Genomic DNA, 25,687 nt, shown 5'->3' with positions numbered 1-25,687 from the left:
TGTCTACGAGAAAATACAATCGATTCATGAGACTTTTTTAAATAGTTAATTTGAAAACAAAGTAAAAAGAGAGTACTACTATTATAATATCCCAAACTAAGTAGACTTAACAAACTTATTTTGATATCAAAATGAAAGTTAATTTAGACGTTTGATCAAATATTGTTCTAAAATGCCAGACATTTATTATATGGAGTACTATTTATTGGAATAGTCCCACAAAGTTAATGGTAAATACACCAACTTAAAAAGCAAGGAAATCACTTATCTCTTAAACTAGTTTTAGAGTTTAATAATGATTTCTAACAGCTTGGGCAAGGACATTATTTAACAATTTAACCTAAGGAAATTCACTTTTAGAGTGTAATAAGGATTTCTCACACCCTGTGGGGCCAATTATCTCACACCAACACTATTTACCCTAAGAAATTCACTTTTAGGGTATAATAATGATCCTTTACAGTTGGATCACCTGTCTCGCCTTGGGCCAACTCCATTTACTCTAAGGAAATTTGCCAACTAATTGGGCATGTTCTTTTCTCGTTACTCCCTTTAGTTCCATAAATCTTATCGTTTTAGAAAAATCATGCAATCAAACTTTTAAAACATTGACCATTAATAACTTTTTAAAATATTTAGTTTAAAAACACTATGATAACATGTACTATAGATGAGATATAAAGAGTATTTCAATAAAAATAAATATTTATTTAGTTTTTTGATATATTGTAATAGAAAATCATAGTTAAAAATATTTTTATAAAACCTGTCATTATCTAAAACGACAAAAAATATCAAACTAGAGGGAGTATTAATTATAGAATATCAGCCATGTTTCCTAGGTTTTTAAACATTTCATACCTTGCAAAAATTTTCCATGTAATTTTTTTGTTTGTATTATTAAGTAGCCATCACAAAATCAGATAATCCAAAAATCTGATAATCCCATTGGAAGAACAAGGTCCATTGCCTATGACTTTCATGTATTTCAATTTTCGAAGCTAAGGTATTGGTGGTTAGATGCAATTGGAGAGTTTCCGGGGTAGTCAACTTCATCGGATTGGCCCCTGGATTTCCCAGGCCAGTGGCTATAAGTATAAACGATGATGAAACTTGGAAGCAATGGCATGCAGTAACCGCCAGCAACAAGCAATTTAGTACCAAATTGTGCAGCAAATGCATCGCACACAGTAGTAGTATTGGCTCGAAGTGTGGCATATCTTAATGTGAATACGATGACAGTACTGTCTAATGGAATGAGGGAATCTGGGGCGTCAAATGTACAGAATCCAGGAGTATAACTTACACCTGGCACCTCGCATGAAGAACTTTATTGTATGCCTCATAAACGAATTATATAGGAAGCTGCGTAGGTATGAACTGCTGGATTCCATCTGATAAATTAAGCCACTAATAAAATAAGAGCGATAGATTCAAGAGAAGAGAGACGCTGACTGCTCAGATCCAAATGGAATATTATACATCGGAGTAGATACCAATGACGAAGATGAACAGCTTCAATTGGTCGGTTTCATCATAGACATAAATAAAGTATGTAGCAACTTGCATCGACATTTTTTGTTTACAGAAACAGCAGGAGCCAGGACGCATCACTCTGACAGATCATCCATCCAGATCGACATGAAGCTACCAATTTCGTCTCTTCCTGCTCTGAAATGCCAAAACAGTGGATTGGTCAGCGTATCAAGCAAGTTTTTAAAGCAACAAAAGGGAGCTGTTGCACCCTGTTAAAGAAAAGGAGGGCATGAAGTTCACTGCCGTTTAACACAATGTGACATCATAAAAGAGACATTATGAAAGTATGGATACAGTAATCAAAGATATCAATGAAACAGAAAAGATGAATGTTCCGCCAGTGTGTTCTTAGATTTAATGTAACGTCTAAACAGTATCCGAGTAATAAAAGAGCAACTAATTGATAGAAATATTAAACCAGGGAATAAACAGATATCACTGTATAAGTGTATATCTAGTAACAGGATCTTGATAGTTCAGATACAGTTAATACATATTTCAAAATGTGATTTAGAATCTCGACGTGCAAGTTTTGTTAGATCTTGCAAAGGAAGTCAGACTATCACCAACTGCACTAATATTTTCTACAATTCAAGAGGACTAGCAACAGAAATGATGGAAGTGGAATACAAAAGGATACAGCACAAAGAAAACAGTATAGATTGAAGAAAGACGCACTAAATAAAATCATATATTTGGCAGACTTGCTGTTTCAAGAAGATAATTGCAAATTTAAGATAAGTGGAATGGAATTTAGTATAATGTAATACGTGTACCTGCAATTGGGGATATCTTGCAATCTAAACTCTACGTCCATCTCCTTGTAACTTTGTTCCTTGAGTCTTGCTGGCTTTGCCGTCTAATCTTTTTAAAATCTCCATTGGAGGAGATACGTTTCTTCTGTCTACCAACCGAACTTGTTTCAACATTTGGATTTATACGATTCTCTTTTAATGGACTAGTCGAGCGCAGCTTGCAAGCGGATGAAATTTTAGTTGGAAAATACGTCTTTTCCATTGAGACTCTAGAACTTCCTTTGGATTCACTGTGTTCAACAATGCCATCAACCATAACATGTTCGTCAAGGTATTCTGTCGGTGCTACAGGAGACTCAGAATCCGATGATGATGGGCTACTGCTGCTCATATCATAAAGAACGTTATTTGACATCACTGGTAGTTCAGAGCAGCTAGGATTTAAATTGACAGAAGATGTTCTTTTAGCCCTTGTTAATTCAACAACCTTCATTAGCAAACATGGTATGTTAGCTCTTTACCTGAAAACATGAGAGACCAGAAGATGTAAGTAGCAACGCACTGCTTACCATCTGCTTTAAAGCTGACATGTCTTTCTTCAGTTTAGATATCACCATGTTTTTCCTTTTAAGAATGTCTTGCAACTCTGCTATTCTCTACACAAACAGGGCGAACACATAAATATATAATTCGTACAGTCGGCAGGCACTAAGACAATTTGTACCTTGGCATCAATAGTGCTGGATGCATGTGCAGTTGCAGCCATTTCCTTTATGATCGCATCCTTCTCTTCACATTCCTTCTGAAGGTTATACAATTCTTGTTCTGCCGCAAGGGAACTTAGCTGAATGCAATTGATCAGAATTTCAGCACTCAACAATATTTAAACAGGGATAAGTGTTCAAATTTTATCAAAGCACTCCAATCCAGTAGCGAATGTAATACTGAAATGTTGATCAATAATTCATATATTGAAAAATAAAATTGTCCACGAACAATTATGATGATGACATAACACATAAATGAGATGATTTCACCGCTGAACGGTACAGGATTTACCTGATTGTCGCCATTTGCATGGTTATCCACTGACGAAACAACACTCCAACAAAAGTCAGAGAGGTCTGACATACGGCGCTCGTCATGATCCATATGACTTACGCTGGACCTATCAACTACATCACATTTTGGATCATCCACTCCATCAATATCCTGCACTTTGTCCACCATATGAATAGGAAGGGAGATAAACCTACCTTATGGAACATGCTCTCTCTAAACACATTATACCTTTGTCTTTTGAGGAGTGGTCAAAATCTCTGGCCTTGTGCACGCACAGCATCTAGTTCCATCCTCTTCTCCTAGCTTCTTGCTTCCCACCAACTCAGATTTTTCCAGTTCCGAGGAAATGAAAGTGTTGCACTTGACATACTGCTGTTGTAGGGAGTTCATCTCGTCAAACAGATCATCAAGCTTCTGCTGCATGCTTTGAAGTACCTCGTCCTGCATAGCGGAAGAATTATTTTGCACCATTACTTACTTCGAACTGCGATAACAACATCAAGCTGTCGCACATATTACTTCAAAAATTAAAATATGCATCGTCCCAGTGAAACCTAGTCACCATCAATCGGGTCGGGCCGAAATGACATGAACATACAGGCTCAGTGCTACCACAACAAAGGGGTTCACCAATTCAATCTATTAACTATGTGACCAATAAATCTGGAATAAGAACAGATATATGAGATCAGCAGAATCAAACCCTAATATGAATCGATCGCTGGAGTTGCTCGATGCGGCGGGCCGCGTGGGAGCGGGAGGAGGCAGCCGCGACGGTCGCGACCAGGAGCACGCGGTGGAGCGGGCTGAAGAACTCCCAAGCCACCGCCTCATCCGGATGGAGCCCCGGCGCGGCCGAGGCGGCGGACGTCGCCTCCTCGGCGCCGACGAGGCGGCCCTGTAGCGAAACCCACGCGTGCCGCCGCGGGCTCGCCGGCTCGCGGAATCGGCTCGCGAGGGCGCACCGGCGCCGAGACGCGGACGAGGCCGAGGAAACCGAAACGCGGGAGGGAGGTCCATCTGGTGGAGGGGTCGCCTCGCCGTCGCCGGCGGCGACCATGGCGAGGAGGCGCGTTTCGATTTGGGGAAAAAGAATTTCACTCTTTGCGTTTGAGCGGGTGATTTTGGCGAAGGGGTTTTCGAAACGTGAAACGAGTCTGGAGGATACGTGTGCGAGACGCCTGACGTGGCGACGGGCCATCGGGATTCGCAAAATCCAGCCCATGTTGAGTAGCTCATGGGCTGGAAGGCCCAAGTAAAATATAGCATCAAGTAGGCCCATCGGAAAATCCAGTCCAATTTGAAAAGCTCATGGGCTGGAAGGCCCAAGTAAAATATATCATCAAGTAGGCCCATCGGAAAATCCAGCCCATCTTGAAAAGCTCATGGGCTGGAAGGCCCAAGTAAATATAGCATCAAGTAGGCCCATCTGAAATTCCAGCCCATGTTGAGTAGCTCATGGGATGGAAGGCCCAAGTAAATATAGCATCAAGTAGGCCCATCGGAAAATCCAGCCCATGTTGAGTAGGCCCGAGTAAAATATAGCATCAAGTAGGCCCATCTGAAATTCCAGCCCATCTTGAATAGATCATGGGCTGGAAGGCCCAAGTAGATATAGCATCTAGTAGGCCCATCGTAAAATCTAGCCCATTTTGGGTAGATCATGGGCCGGAAGGCTTAAATCAAATCTAGCAGCAATTAGGCCCATGATAAAACTAACCGGGAGTGTTCCACACGAGTGACACGACAAAGCCCATGGAACAAACGCTCCCTTCCGCCGCGGCGGCGGCCGGCGGCGACGGCGAGGCCTACCTCATCCGGCCGCTGGAGCTCGCCGACATCTCGAAGGGGTTTCTGGACCTCCTCAACCAGCTCTCCCCCTCTCCACCGCTCGCGGAGGAGGCCTTCCGCGCCCGATTCGAGGAGCTCGCGGCCCTGGGCGCCGACCACCTCGTCCTCGTCGCGGAGGACGCCGCCACGGGCCGACTCGCCGCCGCGGGGGCCTTGCTCGTGGAGCGCAAGTTCATCCGGCGGTGCGGCCGCGTGGGGCACGTCGAGGACGTTGTGGTGGACGCCGCGGCGCGCGGCCGTGGGCTCGGGGAGCGCGTCGTGCGCTGCCTCGTGGAGCACGCGAGGGGGAGGGGCTGCTACAAGGTCATACTCAACTGCACGACGGAGCTGACGGGGTTCTACGCCAAGTGCGGGTTCGTGGAGAAGAACGTCCAGATGGGGCTCTACTTCTGATCTAGGTTCCGCCTCCTTGGATCTCTGCCTACTATTGTTGTAGGAGTACTAGTTAATAATAAGGAAGTTTATGTCAGTCCTTGCTCCATGTATGGATGGATTACTGATCAACGTGTCTTTCATTTGCATTTGCATTGCCAAAATGTGTGCATTCATTAAATTGAATGGATTGTTATATCCAATTATGTGCAAATCTCAGGTTTGCAAATGATGTGGTTTTGTACTACTAAATGCATTTGAAGTATAACTTACATTTCCGCATATTTGCAAATTTTTTGAATTAGACGGATAGTCAAACATGTGCCAAAGAGTCAATGGTGTCATCTATCAAAATATAGAATGAGTATTTCATAATTTTTAGCATAAATTGAATAGATCTGATTGCCCTTTAGAACAATAAAGTTGAATGGTATACAAAGGTTTATGAAACCAAGGAGGTATGCTGAATACATGTTTGGAAGAGCAAAACTTTTTAAACTTTGCAATGCCTAGTTTGAAGTTATGAACGATCCACTTTTTTACTCAAGATGGAGAATATTTTTTTATTCTGTCTTTAAGGTAACTCTTACTTTCACCTCTCTTAATCCTCCACTCCCTTAGTCTATTATTATCTTTAGCTGTTAACTTCTTGATTTCATAGTCCAGTATGCTGAGTTACTGACAGCAACGGTCCTGTTAACTAAGGCATGCTCATATCCTTTTAGGTCCGGTCTTTGATACCATTGTATTATACCGGTAACTACTCTGTAGAATGCACAAGGGCAAGCTGAACGAAGTCCTAGTGATGGATGAATATTCTGTGATTGGCTGGCATTATACTTGCCGATAGTGGGAACGGAAAGGTGGAAAAATGTCTGAATAGTGTAAGAAAGGTCACACAATCAAATGGTATGGTAGTGGATCCCTGAATCAGCTTGTGCTGGATTGCTTCTTTTACTTTCTCCCTGGTTTCCAAAATTTAAATTGATCTGACTGTGATCATAATGATATTTTCAAGAAAAGAAACTTTTGATCATAATTCAACCAGCTGGTTATCTTGCCAGAGAACATGCCACAGTGATTTCTGAAATTCAGAGTTCATGAAGCTCATTCGGGAGGAACATTATTACTAAAAGTTCACTTTCAAATCTTCTAGAGCCAAGCAGCCAGGTTTGACTGCTTATTGTCCCTGTTATCTGCTTTGCATAGTACTCCCTCTCTTTCTTTTTGTACTGTCAAAAGGTAAACCTTACTGTTTATTCCATTGTGATAGATTATAGATGGCCTCTTTGGCTCTGTCATGATGTAGGTGCAAGTGTAGAGTCGGCCCCTATCATAGACGGCACCAAAGCAGGTTCTTCCCAGACTTTGATCACTCTGGACCTTCTCACATGCAGAATCCCCTAGGTGGAGGCATTATTGAAGATTTTGCTGGCACTGCATCTCCTGCAGCCGTCTGTTCGAACCACCACAATACATTGCATAGTATTCATTCAGAGGATAAGCCGCAATGCACTGCATAGTATTCATTCAGAGGATGAGCCAGCCATTCTCCATTCTCCAGATCTGTGCGACAGTACTTTTTTCCCCCTTCCAATCAAAGCCTGACAAACCTGAAGGTACCGTCATGTGGCCAGCTCTCTCCTTGTGCCGTTCAAGTTATCACAGACTCACAGTGCATTTCATTGTAGGATCCGGGGCATGATTTCTCCGGTGGTGGCCATGGCAACAACTTTGCCGCTCGGTTGCAGCACGAGGTGAGTGAGTCCTGTAGGTGCCCCCGCCTACTTTTAACTGTCTTCCACTGTTGCAGTGGCTCTCCTCATCATCCTTCCCACTTATTATTATTGCACGCTGCAGCCACTTTTACTACTACTCTGCGTCTCTGTTCATGACTCCGTTCCAACTCTTGTGCAGGCAGGCACTATCTCCTCTGCTTCATACCAAACCTACTTTCATCCTCGTGTAAGACAGCAAGACTGGCTGGCAATATAGGGCTGGTTCCTTCACTGACCAAACCACCTTGTTCATCGAGAACATGAAGGTACGGTATCGTTGTCGCATTCTTCGTGCACTCTCTTCTTTCTGTACCATTGCAGCAGTGAGACACACGTACGACACCACCACGGCATGGCGATGGCATGCGTGCGTGAGTGAGAGCATCCAACCCCGAACGCAACAATGTTAGCTTATTTGGTTTAGAGGTAGTTAATTGTTTTCCTACGAAAATCCCGTAAAATTCTCATATTCGTCGTGGTGTTTGGGCTATATAGAATGAAATCGAGATCCTATGTAGTAGGATATAGCTATTGCAGAGAGTTACATTGCATTTGGGCACCATTGAATCAAAACGTACGGCTCTGATAGAGCGTTACACTGGTGCTACAGTACTCTATACGGTCCTGTTTAGTTCTGAAAACTTTTCTAAAAACATCACATTGAATCTTTGGACACAAATAAAACATTAAATATATATGAACAATAAAACTAATTGCATAGTTACAGGAAAATCATAAGACGAATTTTTAAGTCTAATTAGGACATAATTAGTCGTAAGTGCTACCGTAACCAATATGTGCTAATGACGAATTAATTAGACTTAAAAATTTGTCTCGTGGTTTTCAGGCGAAATCTAAAATTTGTTTTTTCATTCGTTTCCATGACATTTGTGCTAAAAAATTTTGGCAACTAGACAAGGCCTAACAAAACGTGAGTAACATTGTGTTTCCGGTATTTCGATACTGTGCATAGCATTTTTACTGTTATTATCATGTGAACAGTGATCGCCTGCGTTACTGCAAACGGCCTGGAGTCCTGGACCCATATACAATTATATTCTAGATAGCTAGCTTGTGGCTGTGCTTTGGTCGGCCGCTGGTGGTGGCGTCTTCCCTTTCCGGGCAAGAGGGAAAACAAAAGAGCGGCAAGACGGCCGGGGTCGGTGACGGATTGACGGCTCAAGGCGACGCGACGGCGACGGCGACGTAGGAAAAGTTTCTCCATGATCCTGTCAAGAAAAGGAGGAAAGTTTCTTGATGTTGCCTGCTTGGCTGCTCGTCCTCCTCTCCCTTTTTAACCGTGTGGCTGAATCCTTTTTTTTCTTTCCTGACGCGAAATCACCGTTAGCGATCGATCGCTGGCTACACGGTTGCTAGCTGAATGCTATGAAGGGCGACGGCTCAATCTAGCAATATATTTTCTTTCAGTTAATCTCGTCGTGATCTGATACTGATGCTTTCCAATTAAGACGTTAAGCCTACTCTAATCGGCAGCAGAGAGGACTTGGACATGTCCTTAAAAATAAATGAGTTACTCCATATGTACACATCGTTCTGTAAACTCAAGGCACGCATGGTCAATAGACCTTAACCTGGTTAACCGAAGATTCTAAAATATAAGTATGTTTAGGTTATTTAGCGAATACCAAAATTAAGGTACAGTATTTCCTTTATGTCATCTCATTAGTTAATTTTTGAATTTTACATTATTTATATTCATTTGTGCATGAAATAAGGGCACTACTATATTTTTACTTAAATTTTGAAATTACTTGTATTTTGAAACGGATAAATACTAGGCGGCAAAGGTTCATTTCGCAGGGTAGGCTTAGCACGACAGAACTTTGACCTTGAAGTATATATTGATACGAACCTCTAAAGCTGATGCGATCTGCTTCAGTCATGATATAATATTACTGCACTGGCGTGTTGATGATAGACTACCACTAATAAACTACCACTAATAACAGAAAACAGACTAATACTAAAACGAGTGGAACAAAAAAAAAAACAGGCTCTTCTCATGGTGTCTTTTGGAACCATCGTTCACTTAAATTACCTTGCCTTTCTTCTCTCACTCCTAGATCGATTTTTCAAAGTAGTAATCTACAGAAAATGAAAAAAAAATAGTCATTATCTTTTTCTGTGTCTATGCTTATAAGTCAAAATTTAAATTTTCTAATATGTAAGAACATATATATATAAATTTATTCATAAATTATATTTTGTTTATAAATATGTCTTTCGTTTTTTCATGAAAGCCAAAAGATCACAACAAGCACTTTTCGTACTTTGATGAAACACTTTGCATAATAAAGCGCTCCAAAGAAGCAACGAAAAATCAAAAAAAAAATATCATAAAGAAGCGAGAGAAATATTGTGTGGGCACAGATGCGTCGCTTTCTTTCTCCGTGCGCGGTGGCCCTCGCGCGCACGAAACAGGTGGGGCCCCCTTATCGACGTCGTAATCACGGGAGCGGCTTTCTCAGCCGTCGGATTGGCCTCGGCCATGGATCCGACGGCTGATGTTGCGCCCACAAGGCAACCGGCGATACGGACGTTCACTCAAATGAAACCGCCGCCTCTAGGAAAATTGGTAGGTTTACACATGCAGGGACCATTTTGGCTTTCCCACAATCCCTAAACCCTACAAGAAATACCCCAATGTGCTCTGTGTCACCATGGTACCTGCAGATAGAGGTGGCCATTTCGTTGAACCGAAAATTTCGGTCTCGATCTTTAGTCATCAGGGATAACTAGTGTTTCGAAAGTGAAAAGATCGAATTATACTCTGAAATTTTCATCGCCGGTCAATTTGGTTTGGGACTCGATGGAATTTGTTTTAGTGACAGGTTTTGGGATGCTACACACAGATCACAAGTAAATTTTGGCGATGATGGCCTTTTTTTAGGTCAAATTTTTGGTGGCTAAGGAGTAAGGAGTACTACAATATATCACGACAGCTGAAAAACAATGTACCAGGGTCCACAAGATAGTAGCAAAAGATAATGGCATCATGTAGCGTAGTAACATGTTCATTTTTAGATTGTTTGATCTTTTTTTTTTATCAACCAAGGCTATCAACTGAATTGACCGAACAAAAATTTGGTCTTTGATCAAATTTCTTGATCTCAGTCCTAATCTTTTTCTTCTCATCCATATCTAAAGCAAAAGCTGAAAAATAAAATATGATGAAAAAACTCAAATTTAATTTTAAAATTTAAATTTTAGGTTATAAGCATAGGCATAATTGAAAATATAGGGCATAGATATTACCTGATAATGTGTAACTCTTCAAAATAATAGTACCAAGAAATTGAGCTTTCTCTAGAGCACTAGCTGAATGCCTGCGCTTTGCAAAGGATAAAAAACATATTATGTTATTCTTAGAATAAATAAAAAATATTTTCATGAAATATATGACCATCTTTTTTATATAGTAAATATCCATATCAATTTGATTTTATGTGGATATCCATCAGATTTGATTGATTTTTAATATTACGAAGTTAAGGGGGTAAATTGTAAAAATGTAATGGGAGTAGGTGGTAGGCTTTTATAGTAATAAAGATGTCTATGATGAATATATGATCTAAGAGTTCCTTTTTAGAAGGGAATGAGACTAAAAAGTCATATTTAGAAAACAACTGGTCTATTATATCATTGTCCTCAAATAGTCTATTCGGTTTGAAGAAATTTTAATCCATGGGAATAGAAAAATAAATAGAGGAATAAGATGCATAACCGCATCAATTTATATGATTTTTTCAAAAGGTTTGAGTGGATGAAAAAAATTATGTTTTTTTATTCAACTTAAAGGAAAGAAAAATATCATTTGGTTCTCCTACGCTACATTTCTACGACCAAATAACTTTCGTGGGAATCAAATTCTTTGTTTTTACTCCAACCGAATAGGCCCTAAAGGGGCTAATCTGTAGGGTTGGTGGCGGTTGCACTCTGCTGTTGGCTCAGCAACGATGCGGATCCAAATCTAGGAGACACGTGTACAGTACGTGCAATTTCAGTAGGTGTATAGTGATATTGTTTTGATAAAATTTAAAACAGACCCTTTGATATAATTCCAAACCATTTTGTCCATGTAGCATAAAGTTGATTTGCCATGTCACGGCCAATGCCATGGTTAAACGTTTTACACCTGCAGAAGCATTTTTTTTTAAAAAAAAAACTTTGTTTTAGCATATAAGAGAACTCAAAAGTCGCAAAAAAAAAATTCCATCGTTGAACAGCATGGCTTCTAAGTTCTCTTTCCCAACGGTGAGTACCTCCTCTATTAGAAAATCAACTCCAGAGAACTTATGTTTTTTCTTGATAAAAGATAAAAGATTTCTTAACCTTTTTTTAATAGTTATTAGCGTTATAAATTATGAAAATAACTGTTATAAAATTAAATCTCTTACCATGGTGCGGCGGCGGTACTCGGAAGAAACCGTTGAGATACGTGGCGGCCGCCGCCGGCAAACCCACGCAGGCACCGGTACCGGAGGCCGCGCGCCGCCGCCGGTTTTGTCTCACCTCAGTTTTCTCCCAGCGATTTGACAGGCAAGTACCAGTAGTACCATGACTATCTGCAGCATCAAAGGACTGAACTTTTTTCACGTCCTCGTGCCCACGCGTTCATTTCATCGTCGCTCGCTCGCACGCAGCAGGAAAAATGAAAATACCGTCGATCGCCGGCGGCCGAAACCGGCGAGCCGACCGGCCGGCCGGCGGAGCTCTACCGCCCCCGGTTTCAGAGGCGCGCGACGGATAGACGAGCACGTACGCCGATACATGCACCGCATTCAGCTGATGCAAATCTGCAATACCAGGTGAGGAGTTCGACAGCGACGAGAGTGGCAGGATCACCAACGATTCACTGTACCGATTCTCTGCTATATCCTCTCCCAACACCAAACTGAAATCAATTTCTGAACAATCCTGTCATATCCTGAACAAAATCAATTTCTGGGTTATCCAGATTTATTTTTAGAAATTGGTACTATCTTCGTTAATACAAGATGTTTGACTTTATGGTTACAACGTTTCATCATTCGTTTTATTTAAAAATTTAATACAAATATAAAAAATAATAAGTCATGTTTAAAGTTGTTTGGATAATAAAGTAAGTCACAAGTAAAATAAATAGTATTTCCATAATTTTTAAATAAGACAAATAATCAGAAATTACCAGAAAAAAAAGTCAAATATCGTAACATTATATCGTAACATTATGAAACGAAGATAGTTTTTTTTTTCTATGACTTAGTCGCAGAGGGAGTACATGTTACTACCATTAGTCAGTGACTCTTATTGCAAAACAAGCACTCCACAAACACAGGGCTACAGGGAGGCTGGTGCTGGGATGTCATTTGTCAAGCAAAGGGATGCAATGTACATGGGGCATGCAGACACGGTTGCAACTTGCACTTGTGTAGTGTGACAAGCAGAGATGAGAGACAACTATCTATACACTTCTGAGTTACTCTCATCTCCTTCATTATCAAAAAGAAACCCGACTAATTAATCAAACCTTGCAGCTACAGTAGTCTACCGCTACCATGTGGGACCCCCCTCATCTTCTTCTGAATTTCTGATGCTCCATGCATGACGAAGCTCCTCCAAAATCCAATGCCCTCCTCGTGTTCAATTTTACCAGATAACAGGGAATTCACTGAAGAAAGAAAATGAAGAAACCGCCGGTGCTGATGCGAAGCTTTTCTGCCTTGCGGCCACCCGTGCGTCGCCAAATTGCACCGGTCAGGTCCTCTGATCGACTCGTCGATTTTAGCCGGCGAAGTGCTTCTGCTTGCTCGCCGAGCAGGTGCAGCTGGAGCGGCTGTCGTTCAACACCTTCAGATGAATCAAGAACAGAAACACCGTGAGCAACTTGGAGAAAAGCTGGCTGATTCTTTCTTTTAGGAGCAGATAGTTATGGTTACATGTAGCTACTGTCCAAACTGCGAAACCTCATCCTCATGTGAGCACCTCAAAAAGTTTTTTTCAATAGAAAAAGAACATCCATTTTTTTAATTTAGCTAGAGTGCATACAGTAACTAGTAGCCAATCGATGAAACAAATCTTCTGGATGTGCCTAGCTAGCTACTACCACTAGCTGATTGCAGTGACCCCTGCCCTGATCTGGAGGATATAACAAATGTAACTTGATCTAAAACATCTCCCATATCACGGGACAATCAAGCAAGCTACAGTTCTGAATTTTGATCAAACATATGTACGGAGTAGTATATATTACCTTGACTTGCTTCTGGAGCTCCTTGATGTAGTCGACGGCCAGATCCAACATGTCAGCAGTGTTGGTTTGCTGCAAGAGAACCAAGCCAAATCACAAAACGGTCAGCACATCAGCTACTAGTAACTAGCTTAGTACACTGTTTGCTTCTATTGTAGGAGCCGTGGTCCTCCCATGGCGGCAGTGGCAGCTGCCAAAGTGAAGTGCCAGTGACCCAAGCAGGGGAAGAAACCAATCATGGAGTGTGTGTGTGTGTGTGTGTGCGCGCAATCGCGTTGGATTGGATCGGGGGGGTCTGCGCCTCCTCACCTTTTCCATGTTGGGGACGAGCTCCTGCAGCTTCCGTATCCGCTCGCTGATGCGCGTCCTCCTCACCTGCAGAGGGGAGAGACATTTTTTGAGCTCAGGAAATGGCAGGACAGGGCAGGAAGGAATGGACGCGTGCCATGGCGTGGCGTGGCGTGGTGCATGGGACGGGGGAGGGGAGGGGAGGGGAGGGGGGGGGGGGTACGGACACGCTCGGCGATGCTGCGGGGGTGGGTGGCGCAGCCGCGCTTGGCGCGGATCTTGCAGGGGACGGCGTCCTGGAACTGGAGGAACTTCTCGATGGCGGACATCTCCAGCGACGCGGCGGCGGACGAGGGCGGCTTGCTGCTGCTCTTGGCCGGGAGGCTGAGCTGCCGCGGCAGGTGGGCGTTGCCGGAGGCGGAGTCGGGGGCGCCGCCGCCGCGGGGGCGCTTGGTGGAGTGGAGGCCGTCCGGGAGGAGCGACGTCGGCGGCGGCGAGGGCTCCTCCCAGCCGGACGACGCCATCCCGTACCCGCCGTACCCGCCGCGGTTGCTGCCGGCGGCCTCCGGGCTGCCGCCGCCGCCGCCGAGCTCCTCGTCCTCGCTGCCCATCTCCGAGATCTGGGACATCACCGACCCCTGCCGCGACGAGAAGCTGAGCTGCCCCTTGAGCCGCCCGTCGCCGCCGCCGCCGCCGCCGCCCATGCCCGCTCTTAGCATATTCCCGTATCCTATAATTGGCATAGATATTAATTGCGTAATACGATGCCTCTCGATTAATTCCAGAAATGGAAAGGTAGCTAGCTCATGATTGCTTCTACTTCTTGCAGGATCGGATGAGCTAGCTAGCTACTGAGCTAGTACATCGCGAGAACCAAGAAAGATTTAGCTCGAGTGGAGGAGGAGGAGGAAGAAGAAGGAGAGGAGAGGAGCTGCACCAACCGTTGTCCATGGTCAAATGGTTGAGGAATCCGGCAGGGGAGCTGCTCTGCCGGAGGAGGCTGTTGCCGCCGCCGGAGGCGGCGGCGGCGGTGGACTCCGTGCCGCCGGAGCTGACCGTGCGGTAGAGCCCCTCCATGGCGGCCATCTGCTGCTGCTGATGCGACTGGTACATGAGCTGCTGCTGCTGCTGAGAGGCCATGGCGGCTGCGGCGGCGTCTTCCGGGACGAAGTGCGCGGCCGCCGCGGCGACGGCGGGGCGGGGAGGCTTGTCCCGGATCTCGGGGTGGTGGCCGGCGAGGAACCGCGCGAGGACGGTATCCGCGGCGTGGTGGTCCGGGCTCGCCGGCCGCTGCTGCTGCTGCTGCCCACCACCGACGGCCGGGAGGAAGTCCCCGCACACGTCGCCGAGCAGGGTGCTCGGCGCCGACCTGTACCTCAGCAGTCCCGGCGAGCTCATCTGCGGCGGCGTCCGCACACCCCCACCACCACCAGCTGCAGGTAGCTGCTGCTGCGGCTGGACTGGCAGGTTGAGGTCCTTGGACACCGGCGACCCGTACATCACCCAACTCCACACCACCAACACAAAGCCCACAAGCAGCAGCTCAGCTCGCGCTACAGTGAGTTGCAAGAATTTTGTGGAGGCGAGGCGAGGGGAGTATTTAATGGCGGAACGGCGAGAGGAGGAAGGAAGGCGGAGCTGTTGATTGGGGACGTGTAGCAGTTGAGCATGTGGGAGTGAGAGCTCTCCAAGCCGGAGTATTTATAACGGTGGAAGTTACTGGAAAGGAAGGAGGGGATCGAGGTGAGGTGCCCTCGTGGCTGGGTCACTCGCTCGTCGACGTCGACGTCGTCGTCGCCGCCGCCGCCGCCGCCGTCTTTTGCTTAGCCACGGCCACCGGCCTACTTTACTGCTTGACGGATATCCATTGGTTAATCCACACGTAAAAAATCCGGTGATTTAACCCTCTTCGTCGTTAATTTAATTGAGTTGACATCGTAAATATAACATAGGGAGATTATCTGAATTAATAGCGGTGGACTGGGACGTCAAATAATCGAGCCTTCGATTTATTTTTCTTTTTCTCCGTTGGAGATTTGTATAGTGTATCTATTGGCATATGTTTAAAGAACCGACAAAGAAAACACATGCACATGTCATGTGTGTAATATTCGTAAACCATAAGGATTAACTTCTGTATGCGAACTTCTTAACTCTAGGTATATATAGAAGTGTTTTACGAAATTCATTTCTCCTGTGCAGTGACCTGTGGTGGGTTGTTTGTGTTGATTTCGTTAATCTTAATATATTACCAGTGCAGTGAGATACTTATATGGATAGTGTGTGCATGTGTTTATAGATACATTATGAGCATATGAGTTACTATGTTTTGCAGGATGTTAGGTTGCATTCTTCCATATTATTCTCAATTGTTTTATCCATTTTTTCACAGTACATTTGTAATAAAAAAGTTTATATACAGAAGTTTAATATATTATATTTCTAAAATAGATTTTTTTTAAATTTACAGTAGTTAAATTTATTATTTATATCATTAAATAACTATTAGAAAATAAAAAAATCTTCCATCCTCCATCTTTCAACGATCTCAGATAACCTTATTCAGTATTGGTCATACTCGATATACAAGGCTCGTGCGTATTTACAACCTTTACCTTTTCTATTTCTTATAACTTTAGATGGGCAAAAAAAAAAACCCCAAAAAGGGTTACTCACATGCACAGAGCACCGGTGCAGAGTGGTTTCGGCCCAGCGACGTTTTCACCCAGCCCGGCCCATCAAGCTCGAATACGTGGACCCACCGTAGCCGCGAACTCGGCTGTCGGAAAGACAATTAAAAAAAAAAGCTAAATATGGTAGAGAAAGAAGACGCATGAAATGGAAAAAAAGAGGGAAAAAAATCACCTTCACGAGGGATGCACATGTGTTGCAGGCAAAGATACAGTGCTGTGCCTGCTTGGAGCAGCAGCAACTCAGCTGCACAAAAATAAGTGTATCAGTGTATGCTTAATTAACAACTTCAGATAGCCCAAAAGGACAGTTACATTACAGTATTTATTTGTTAATTACTACTCAGATAAGTCACTGTCAAGCTACTATATGCTACTAGTATCAGCTATGCATCCACTCTTCAGTCTTCTGTCTACCATGTTTAGTTACCACTGGTCAATTGAAAGCATGCTAACTTTCCACAAGAGGGAGGAAAAAATCTTCCTTTCTTTCTTTCTTTTATTTCTTTTTGGTTTTTACATTTTGTGATAGCTCCAAAGTTTGAGCAAACAAAATGACCACTGTGAGAGCAGCAATATCTGCAAGGATATGACAGAAGCAGTTCTGATATGATGCAGGAGAGGCCATCAAAAGCTGTTTCCTGAGGCTATTTTGTCTTTGATGTTAGGTCCATATTTGGATGCCGTACTACTCGATTTGGAACCTTTCACGCTCGGAAGATCATATGAATTTCACAGCAATTTCAAAAGAGTACTCACATTCAGAGCATGTGAATTTCATGGAATTCAATATCTAGAAAAGTTGGATATCAATTTTTGCGTTCTAAACAAGGTCTAAGATAATTGAGCAAGACAGTAGTAGGTGTTTAGAGGCGTTGTCATCCTATCTAGGGTGACTTTGGATGTACTTGTAGCCCTATAAATTAACAATCTTGGTCCTACCCCAGTACTACAAAAGAGGCTGGATCTGGCTTAATAAACTGATAGTATATTGATCATAATGAGTTTGATGACACTGCAATCAAGATAATCAACTGCTGCTGCCCTGCTGCCATCTCCCTCGGTGCCATTAATCAAACCCTTCCCCCCATTTTGATTCCATCTCAAGGAATCAAAGGAGAGAAAATGCCATCCTTTTCACCCAACTCACAAGATCTTGTGAACCATGTGGCTCCACATGTGTCTCCAATGCTATGCTCTCTCTCTCTCTCTCTCAAGATCTCTCAGTGTCAATCTCTATCTCTCTCCTGCTTGCTTTGTGCTAAGCTTGTGTTTTACTGTTCCATTATCCATGCAGAGAAAAAGGTAGGCAGGAAAAGGAGAAGGGGAGGTGTGGCTCCCTCTACTTTTGTTGGTGAACCAACAAGAGACAAAAACATGGCCACACTTTGGAGAGTTTTCTTTTTTTTTTGGGGGTGGTCTCACGGCATAAAGCCCTAGAAAAAGGAGGGAATAGGAGGTGATACGGTTGGGTTTGACACCGGCTGGGCAGCCAAGCAGCAGCCACTAGTCGTTCAGCCCCAGGCCAGGAGGGTCTTCATCAAGAGGTTGACCCTGCAACTTGGATGATGACACAATTACAAAATTAACAATACTGATGTTTGGTGGCTTGATTTTCTTGCGCGGTTTTACGCGGAGCTAAATTTTAAAATAGACTTAAAGTTGATGCGCAAACTCTTACCCCTGATCTTTATAAATATATAATTGTATAACTTCAATTAATTTATGAGTAATAAATTGGATATACCACAATCAACAAGCGTGTGTATTTTTTTCTTTTTTTGAATAATATGATAATTTATAGGCATGTATAACGAATATGATGGCTCTTTTTAGCCCTACATTCCTAATATTATATATAATAATGCAACTTGATCCCTATTCTCTTAACCTCATCTTTTCAATTATGTCTATACTTATAAGCCAAAATTTAAATTTTTAACTTTAAATTTGGAGTTGATTTTGAGATTTTTCATCGTAGTTTATTTTCTCGCTTTGGCTTTTAGATGACAAAAACACCTATATAAAAATATTATTCATAAATTATTTTTTATTTATAAACATGTTGTTTGACTTTTTCCTTTAAAAAGCCAAATGATCATCCCTTTGTTTGTTAGTGTGGTGATTATTCTCATCGGTCTTGTCATATAAAACCTGGCCTGTTAATACGTACCCATGTAGCAAGTCTAACCGGTATGTCTTTTTTAAATGTCAAATAGGAATGTAATAAGTTCAATTTGTTCATCTTAGTTCACTACCCAAACGTATCTCCTTACCCTGTTTCGACCTTATTGAAGTTTTTGTAGATGCATTTTCCTCTTGTAGTTAGATAGCTTCATCTGAATTTTACATGATAACAAGCTAAGCTCGAAGAATACGTCTGTATTATCTATTATGAAACTATGCTGACATCTTCGCTCGTTCCATAACTTAATTATTATGGGCGTGTACTAAACAATAATTCCTTTGTATGCATGAATCTATTCTCGAGAACAGGCGCATCAAGAATCGTGTGCCCTAATATTGATAAAGCGATGAACCATATCCGAGGATGCTATTCCTCGAGAATCCAACGGCAGTAGAAGGTCCCCCAGTGCATGGAGCGTATGTGCGTTTTTTGTACATAAGATTGGGCATATAATTATCCATCTTGATAAGGATCTCTTGATGGCATAAGGTATCTTTGATCAACAAGAATGACCTTCCCCCATGGATGAATGGATGAAGGTGTTGCAAGCAAGAAAAAATCTTCTGAAGTTTATCTGCCAGAACAGTAGAGAATACCATCTTCAGATTTAAGTGCCAAGGCATTTGTGAAAATGGATGTAGCCATGAGTGTGCTTCATGATCTTCACAGGAATTTGACCGTCTCTGGAACCTAATGTTCCCATTATTCCTACCGGTGAAAATTCCCCCAATAATGCTTGACATTTTGTTCGAATATACAGAAGGCAAGAGTATCTATGCATTATTATCTAAAGCAGCCTATGCCATTTATGTACTAATGTTCTACGATATATTCTCCTGAGAATAATCTCCTGAACTCTGACAGCAATCGCAAAATTTTGTGCCTCAGAAAGGTCCAGAGGAAGGTACTCTGCAGACAATTATCGAAGTGATCGTTGTAGGAACACTATTCCTCTCTCGCTACCTATAATCACGTCACATTATTCTTTGCTTGGGATAAGCTTCACATTATTGTCACCTCTGGTCAGGGAGTGTCACAACGGGAGCATGAAAGGGCAAAGATAAAGAAATTACGTGTAAAGCTTAATTTGGATATTTAGGGACTCAACTTTTTGCTTATGCTTTTGCTTATTGACAAAAATTGAATTTTTCAATATTAAATTTAGAGTTGATTTTAGGGTTTTTTATCGTAGTTTATTTTTCCCATATTTGCTTTTAGATCGCTAGGAATACATATATAAAGGTTTTATTCACAAATTATTTTTAATTTATAAATATGTCGTTTGGTTTTTCAGTGAGAAAGCCAAAAGATGACCTGTTTATTTTGCAAAAAGAAACATTTAACTAGACAGAGTGTGGTGGTCTATAGATTTTCTGCTGTCCAAATAATAATGTCTTCCCTACGCGGTATCAGATCCTAAGCCACCTTAGGTAAATATAATCAATTATCGTTTCGATTTGCACATTCGAATAACCATTTGGCTGTGTTCAAACTAGATGCGAGGTCAGGGATGTAATTCATTTTTCTAATCGAACAGCTCTATGTGAGAATCTGAGTCCAAATTCAAATGCCCTAAAATCATTTACTAAAGCCCTATTGCAATGGGTTTTTTTTTTCAGAAAAGCAGCCAATTAGCTAGGACCCTGTGGTCGTGGAGCCTAGGAATTTCCCAGGATTTTTCATGGAGAAAATGGCTGCTTTTCTAAAAACAAAAACACCAATACAAAGGAGGCCTAGATGTTCTACTCTCACTTGGGACACAAGTGCATGGCCGTGGCACAAATTTAGTTAGGTGAAGCTCTCTACTTTCTTTGGGACAGGAAGGGCTCCCATCTGATCTGAACTGAATGCCAGCATAAACACATGAGAGTTAGACGACCAGCCCTCTTGCGTCCCAGAGCAGCAGCAGATGCCAAGTCCAGTTTTTATTGGCCCTTCAATTGCGAGAGGTGGTGGTTGCCTACGTAACTGCAGGCCACCCCCACCCCCGTACTGCTGCTGCACCTGCAAAATTCTGCATAGATGTGAGGGAAACGGGACCCTGTACGGCGGTGCAGTGCAGGCATGGCCGCATGGCGCGCCCAGCAGCATGCGGCTGTAGGATCTAGCAACCAGCGTAAGACGACGACGGCGCCGGCACCGGCCGGGGCTCAGGTGAGGGGCGTAACGCGGGGGAGCCGCGTTTTTTTTTCCTCCTCCCACACAGCCTTGACCAGAGACGGCGTCGCCTTGTGGCCGCCGGCCGGCTCACGCGGCAGGGAGGTTTTGGTTTTGCAGGCAGGGTAAGCAACCTGAAGCTGCTTGCAGCATGCAGGCCTTGCAAGTGCAGTGACAGATCACAGATTCAGACAAATGCTACATGCAGGTTTTTTTGACATGTACTACAAGATGCCTATCTTTTGGCTTATTCTTGAAATAAGCAAAACGACGTATTTACAAACGAAAAATAATTTATGAATAAAATTTTTATATATGTGTTCTTACTGACCAAAAAATCAAAGCTGAAAGATAAACAACAATGAAAAAAAAACCTCAAAATCAACTTTACATTTAGAGTCGAAAATTCAAATTTTGGCTTATAAGCATAAGCGAAAAGACGAGGATGCAAGTCTACGACTCAGGACAGGAGATGATAAGTAGAACCACGTGAAGGAGGAAATCAAATTCAACTGTATTGGAACTTTTTTTTTCTAGTTACATTTGGACAGTAGGTGTGTTTGGAAAAAAGAAAGGGAACAAAAAGTTAATTCAAAACTTACCACCATCTGGAATCTGGGGTCCAATATTACAGTCTTGACCTTGGACCATCCTCTTCTGCTATCTGAACAGCGTCATAATGGCCAAAACCATGAAAAAGAACTTGAATTGGATCTTCCTTCCCGTACTCTTGACCATATTCAGCGATTGCTATTAAACCACCAGCTTCCTTATCATACATGTACACGGTAATTGGCATCCTGCCCACATTGGTAATGATGTATTAGTGCTTTGGTACTTCCCATTTTCAAAAAAAGGACCATGCAACAAGACTTTATATGGAATTATCCACTATTGCTGACTTGCTATTGAGCTACATTTAATAAACTACGGTCAAAAGCGTAACATAAAAAAAAAAAAGCACATTACTGTTTCCGCGGGTTGTGTTTGTCAAAAATGTTAAACAGTTGCAAAAAAACAAAAGAGAGCAAAAGTGAACAAACTTATCCCACAGAAATCCTACTGGGGAGTAAAAGTGAACTAACTTATTCCATCAACCCCTATATATATGACCAAGAGGGCATAAGCATTCCAACAGGATACTGCACTAATGAATATTGCATTTGAAATAGTAAGAAGAAGAAAAAATGTCCAACCATCATCCCTAATACTCACCGAAGAACATGTGAAGCCATTAACAGTTCTGGCTCACCTCCCCACACATGTGGCTTCCTAATCTGAGAGACATATGCATCGAAGTCCCCCTCCACAAACCTGTGAATCGATGTCATAGTGAAGAATAAGAATGCATAACCCAACAATATTTAGATGCAGAGTAACTAACAGAATAATGAGGACAGGTAGAACTAACCATTCAGTCTCTGCTCGTTTCTTGATAAATTCATCAGCAACCTAACAGTGGCACCATTTAGAACATTTACACGATAAATTCACCAGGAAATGGTTGTGTTGCTTCTAGAGTAACATTTAGTATTTAAGAGCAGTATTGATCAATAACACAAGTACTTCAGCAGAACATTAATACAAGCATACCATTGCTCTTAAGTCATCAGCCATCTTCCTCTGAAGATTCTCATCAGGTGTGGGTTTCCCTGACCTAATACATGCACCATGAGCCACAGAGCGGAACAAGCATCTTCCATCTCCAGGAATGCCTGTGGGTTCCCATGTGAATCAAACACAAGTGACCAGATGATGCATGCTTTGACCACATGCATAGTGTAAATTAAATTAAAAAAAAACTCTCACCAGTGACAGAATAATCCGTGTAAACTTTTTTCCCATGAGCATAACTAGTGGCTGATTCAGTAGTTTGGGGGTTATCAGTATTGTTGTCCACAGGACCCTCAGCATTTGCCTCTGCAGGAACCGCAAAACATAGGCAAAGTCCAGTGCTTGTACCTCCAACTTTTTGTCCTATGCTTCTATCCAAGAGAATACTATAGAACTTCCGACATGAGGGCACATCAAGCTTTAGCTTTAGGATAGGGTCTCTCATAGGTAGTCTGCAGCACAGCTGTTTCCCCAAACTGACAAAACATGATTGTGGTGATTTTATGTTCATCTTAGGAGGCAAACCAGTTAATCCAGTTTTTACATGACAACTGATTGCTCGTGAATGAGAATACTTCCATAAGGCCATCCCCTGTGTCAGCGCTCCTTGTAACTGACTAGGCTGAGAATACATGCTGTAAGTACAGCGTTGTAAACAGACAGAGACAGTTGATGTGTAGAGTGGCATCTGCTTCAGGCAGCACCTAGTATGAAATGAAAAAAACGTGTTTGGAGAACCATAATGAAGAGTTACTGGAACATGAGATCATTCTTATGATAATTAACTAAAGCAAACCATCACAATTAAGTAGAAGATCCACCATGACAAAATGGACCTATGATATGATTGATGTCAATAGTAGCATCACTGTAAGAAGATTAAATTATTTTTCAGCAAAAAAAAAAGTTTTATCAATGCTACATCCAGGAAATAAATGTGTGGCAGATACTGATTAGTGAGAAGAAAGGCTGTGAATGTCTCCGACGTCTATCAATTGACCGCTTTCTGCTGAGATTCGACAAAAGAACAAGAGGGATGGGCATGCTAAATCATAAGCATACACTTGCTAGAACAAATGCAATTTGCTCTCCTTTTCTTTGTAATGTTGGTCACACTTGCATAGGGAATCCATATTATCCTTGTGAACTTCAAAGAATGTGCTACAAAGATAAACCGCCCTCCCCAAATCCCGAGCATTCGAGTCAGGGCAACAACGAATCACCGGAATACTAGTTCCATTACGATTGTTCAAATTCCTATCATGGCCGCAAAGCCGAGCTTCCATGCTACTGCTACCAATCCATTCCGTACCCCCATTGGCAAGACTACAACACCCCATAATCTATCTTCTATCTATTATATTATAAAGACAGCTCGAAAAGGAGACACTACGTTCACTCTGGAAGCTATAAATTATCACGTTAGTTAGAGAAAAATAAAAAGAAATCTAAACCATTGGATTGTAATAGGATTAACCCATGTATCATGTATATGTGTCTACACTGTTAGGGTTTATGGTAACTAGGGTATTGCCCGTGTAATTTTGCATGGATCCACATGATAACCCATGTAATTTTGCCCGTGTAACTTAGGCAAATACATGTATCATGTATATGAGTCTAAATTTATTAGCACATATATAAATCTAGACAAGATTAAAAAGTCTTACAATATAGAATAGTGGGAATAGTAAAAATATAAGTTAAGAGTTGTATATGAAATCCAAATATACTTCTACGTCGTGCTATCTACTCCATCTGTTTCACAATATAAGACTTTATAGTATTTCCTATATCATATAGATGCTAATGAATCTAAACATATATATAAATTATATACATTCATCAACGGATGAATTTAGGTAAGACTAGAAAGTTTACAATATGAAACGGAGGTAGTATATAAACAAAATTTCGGAGTTGTATATGAAATCTAACTTTACATGAATTATCTAGCTCCATGCAAAATTACACGGGCAATCCCCTAGTTACCATAAACCCTAACACTGTAGACGGAGAACCAGAAGCATTCTACACCTCAAGCGCCAATGCACCCCATTCCTCACCCGGAACAGCTAAATTGGAAGACAATAGCTCAAAATTACTCACAATAGGAAAGAGTATAGGCAAGAAAAAAATCTGCACCTTAGCCTTCGGGCTCAGGCGAAACGGAGCCTGGGAAGAAACGCCGCGAGAAAGTGCCGCCTCCGGAAGGAGATAGGCTGCTAGAACTGCGCCGGCAAAAGTGGAAGCCCTTGGGGACGGCAGCGGGAGCCGAAGAGGGCTGCCCTCCGACCCCCGTTCTCCCGCGGAGGCCGACGTCACGAGGCGAGGGGATTCGCCGTGCGCACGGCCGCCGCCGCCGGCGGCGCACAGCCGCACGCCGCACGCGAGGAGGAGGAACCGAGGAAGAGGAAGACGAAGACGATGAGACGGTATCCGATCTCGACCGCGTGTGATAGATCGGACGGTTGGGGTAAACCCTCCGATTTGATCGGGACCATACCATACCATCCGTGGTGGCCCACGCGGCGGCCCAGAGCTCCCCGAAGCAGGCCGAGTACTCTCGCTTGTAGGCCCAAGTATGCGGCCCACACGAATCAGTAGGCCGGCCGAGAAGGGGCCCGGTTTTTTCCGCCCAAATGCTCAAGAGACAGCCCATGCCGTGGAAAATAAAAATCTCATTTTACGTCGCACATTGGCTCGTTCGCACGTGCAAATGAGTATAATCAGTTCAAGCAAAACAGACAAGTCATTAGCATATGATTAATTAAGTATTATCTAGACCTTAAAATAGATTAATATAAATTTGTTAAACAATTTTTTATATAAACTTTTAAAGCAAAAACGTACTCTCTTCGTTCCAAATTGATCATCATATAAGAGAAAAATAAAAATCTTAAATTGATCCAGAGATTCTATTATGCATTAATTATAGTGTAAAAAGCTCTTGTGTTCATCCACATTAAATGTTTACATGTATCTACCTAATCAACTTTGATGTGATTTATAAATTTCGATTTTGCATATATACATACAGCTTGGGATTTGTGACTAACTAAATAGATTCTTGGTTTTTTACCTAACCTTATATGATGTCAATTTGGGATAGGGGTGCGGACCCCAAAAAATAGCCCTTTTGGTAT

At 42.4% G+C, this 25,687-nt stretch overlaps 4 protein-coding genes and 1 long non-coding RNA gene across 8 annotated transcripts; 2 read left to right on the top strand and 3 right to left on the bottom strand.

The window, feature by feature from the left end:
• Positions 1-1,208: 1,208 nt before the first annotated feature.
• On the bottom strand, positions 1,209-4,474 carry LOC102705103. Its single transcript, XM_015841126.2, has 7 exons — positions 4,057-4,474; positions 3,582-3,794; positions 3,351-3,503; positions 3,016-3,135; positions 2,861-2,947; positions 2,313-2,778; positions 1,209-1,671 (listed from the first exon to the last, which is right to left on the bottom strand). The coding sequence occupies exons 1-6, from the start codon at positions 4,411-4,413 to the stop codon at positions 2,344-2,346; spliced, it is 1,365 nt and encodes a 454-aa protein (XP_015696612.2). The 5' UTR covers positions 4,414-4,474; the 3' UTR covers positions 1,209-1,671; positions 2,313-2,343.
• Positions 4,475-5,086: 612 nt separating this feature from the next.
• On the top strand, positions 5,087-5,787 carry LOC102710235 (glucosamine 6-phosphate N-acetyltransferase 1). The gene has a single exon (XM_040527736.1). It carries the CDS (start codon positions 5,109-5,111, stop codon positions 5,595-5,597), a length of 489 nt encoding a protein of 162 aa, XP_040383670.1. The 5' UTR covers positions 5,087-5,108; the 3' UTR covers positions 5,598-5,787.
• A 443-nt stretch (positions 5,788-6,230) lies between these two features.
• Positions 6,231-8,986, top strand: LOC107304950. The gene is made up of 5 exons (XR_001551016.1): positions 6,231-6,746; positions 6,974-7,195; positions 7,268-7,333; positions 7,494-7,620; positions 8,357-8,986. It is a non-coding gene; the product is annotated as an uncharacterized LOC107304950 (long non-coding RNA).
• A 3,622-nt stretch (positions 8,987-12,608) lies between these two features.
• Positions 12,609-15,709, bottom strand: LOC102704836 (transcription factor bHLH130-like). Its single transcript, XM_040527873.1, has 5 exons — positions 14,834-15,709; positions 14,120-14,622; positions 13,914-13,979; positions 13,608-13,676; positions 12,609-13,204 (listed from the first exon to the last, which is right to left on the bottom strand). Exons 1-5 carry the CDS (start codon positions 15,390-15,392, stop codon positions 13,139-13,141), a joined length of 1,263 nt encoding a protein of 420 aa, XP_040383807.1. The 5' UTR covers positions 15,393-15,709; the 3' UTR covers positions 12,609-13,138.
• Positions 15,710-16,437: 728 nt separating this feature from the next.
• LOC102709765 (OVARIAN TUMOR DOMAIN-containing deubiquitinating enzyme 4) lies at positions 16,438-24,889 on the bottom strand. Of its 4 annotated transcripts, XR_001551117.2 has the most exons (8): positions 24,687-24,889; positions 22,737-23,245; positions 22,521-22,642; positions 22,339-22,379; positions 22,143-22,241; positions 21,530-21,727; positions 16,758-16,829; positions 16,438-16,671 (listed from the first exon to the last, which is right to left on the bottom strand). XR_001551117.2 is itself a non-coding variant. In XM_006660703.3 (7 exons), the coding sequence occupies exons 2-6, from the start codon at positions 23,227-23,229 to the stop codon at positions 21,556-21,558; spliced, it is 927 nt and encodes a 308-aa protein (XP_006660766.1). In that variant the 5' UTR covers positions 23,230-23,245; positions 24,687-24,889; the 3' UTR covers positions 18,930-19,344; positions 21,530-21,555. The 4 variants fall into 4 exon arrangements, 3 of the variants coding, with proteins under 3 accessions (XP_006660766.1, XP_015696820.1, XP_006660765.1); XM_006660703.3 differs by lacking the exons at positions 16,438-16,671; positions 16,758-16,829 and adding an exon at positions 18,930-19,344; XM_015841334.2 differs by lacking the exons at positions 16,438-16,671; positions 16,758-16,829 and adding an exon at positions 19,406-19,789.
• Positions 24,890-25,687: the final 798 nt, after the last annotated feature.

This window comes from Oryza brachyantha, chromosome 9, assembly GCF_000231095.2.
Source record: "Oryza brachyantha chromosome 9, ObraRS2, whole genome shotgun sequence".
NCBI classification, from domain to species: Eukaryota; Viridiplantae; Streptophyta; class Magnoliopsida; order Poales; family Poaceae; genus Oryza; species Oryza brachyantha.
Note: the sequence above shows the minus strand (reverse complement) of the source record. Positions and strands in the feature narration are given on the sequence as shown.

Coding starts and splice junctions, on each gene's coding strand:
- LOC102705103 (XM_015841126.2), bottom strand. CDS start 4,413: ATGGTCGCCGCCGGCGACGGCGAGGCGACCCCTCCACCAGATGGACCT. Junction 3,795..4,056: donor AGCGATCGATTCATATTAGG/GTTTGATTCTGC, acceptor TCCGCTATGCAG/GACGAGGTACTTCAAAGCAT. Junction 3,504..3,581: donor CCACTCCTCAAAAGACAAAG/GTATAATGTGTT, acceptor GACAAAGTGCAG/GATATTGATGGAGTGGATGA.
- LOC102710235 (XM_040527736.1), top strand. CDS start 5,109: ATGGAACAAACGCTCCCTTCCGCCGCGGCGGCGGCCGGCGGCGACGGC.
- LOC102704836 (XM_040527873.1), bottom strand. CDS start 15,392: ATGTACGGGTCGCCGGTGTCCAAGGACCTCAACCTGCCAGTCCAGCCG. Junction 14,623..14,833: donor CCATTTGACCATGGACAACG/GTTGGTGCAGCT, acceptor TGCCAATTATAG/GATACGGGAATATGCTAAGA. Junction 13,205..13,607: donor AGCTCCAGAAGCAAGTCAAG/GTAATATATACT, acceptor ATTCATCTGAAG/GTGTTGAACGACAGCCGCTC.
- LOC102709765 (XM_006660703.3), bottom strand. CDS start 23,229: ATGCCACTCTACACATCAACTGTCTCTGTCTGTTTACAACGCTGTACT. Junction 22,380..22,520: donor CTGATGACTTAAGAGCAATG/GTATGCTTGTAT, acceptor TGCCACTGTTAG/GTTGCTGATGAATTTATCAA. Junction 21,728..22,142: donor ATGGCTTCACATGTTCTTCG/GTGAGTATTAGG, acceptor CAATGTGGGCAG/GATGCCAATTACCGTGTACA.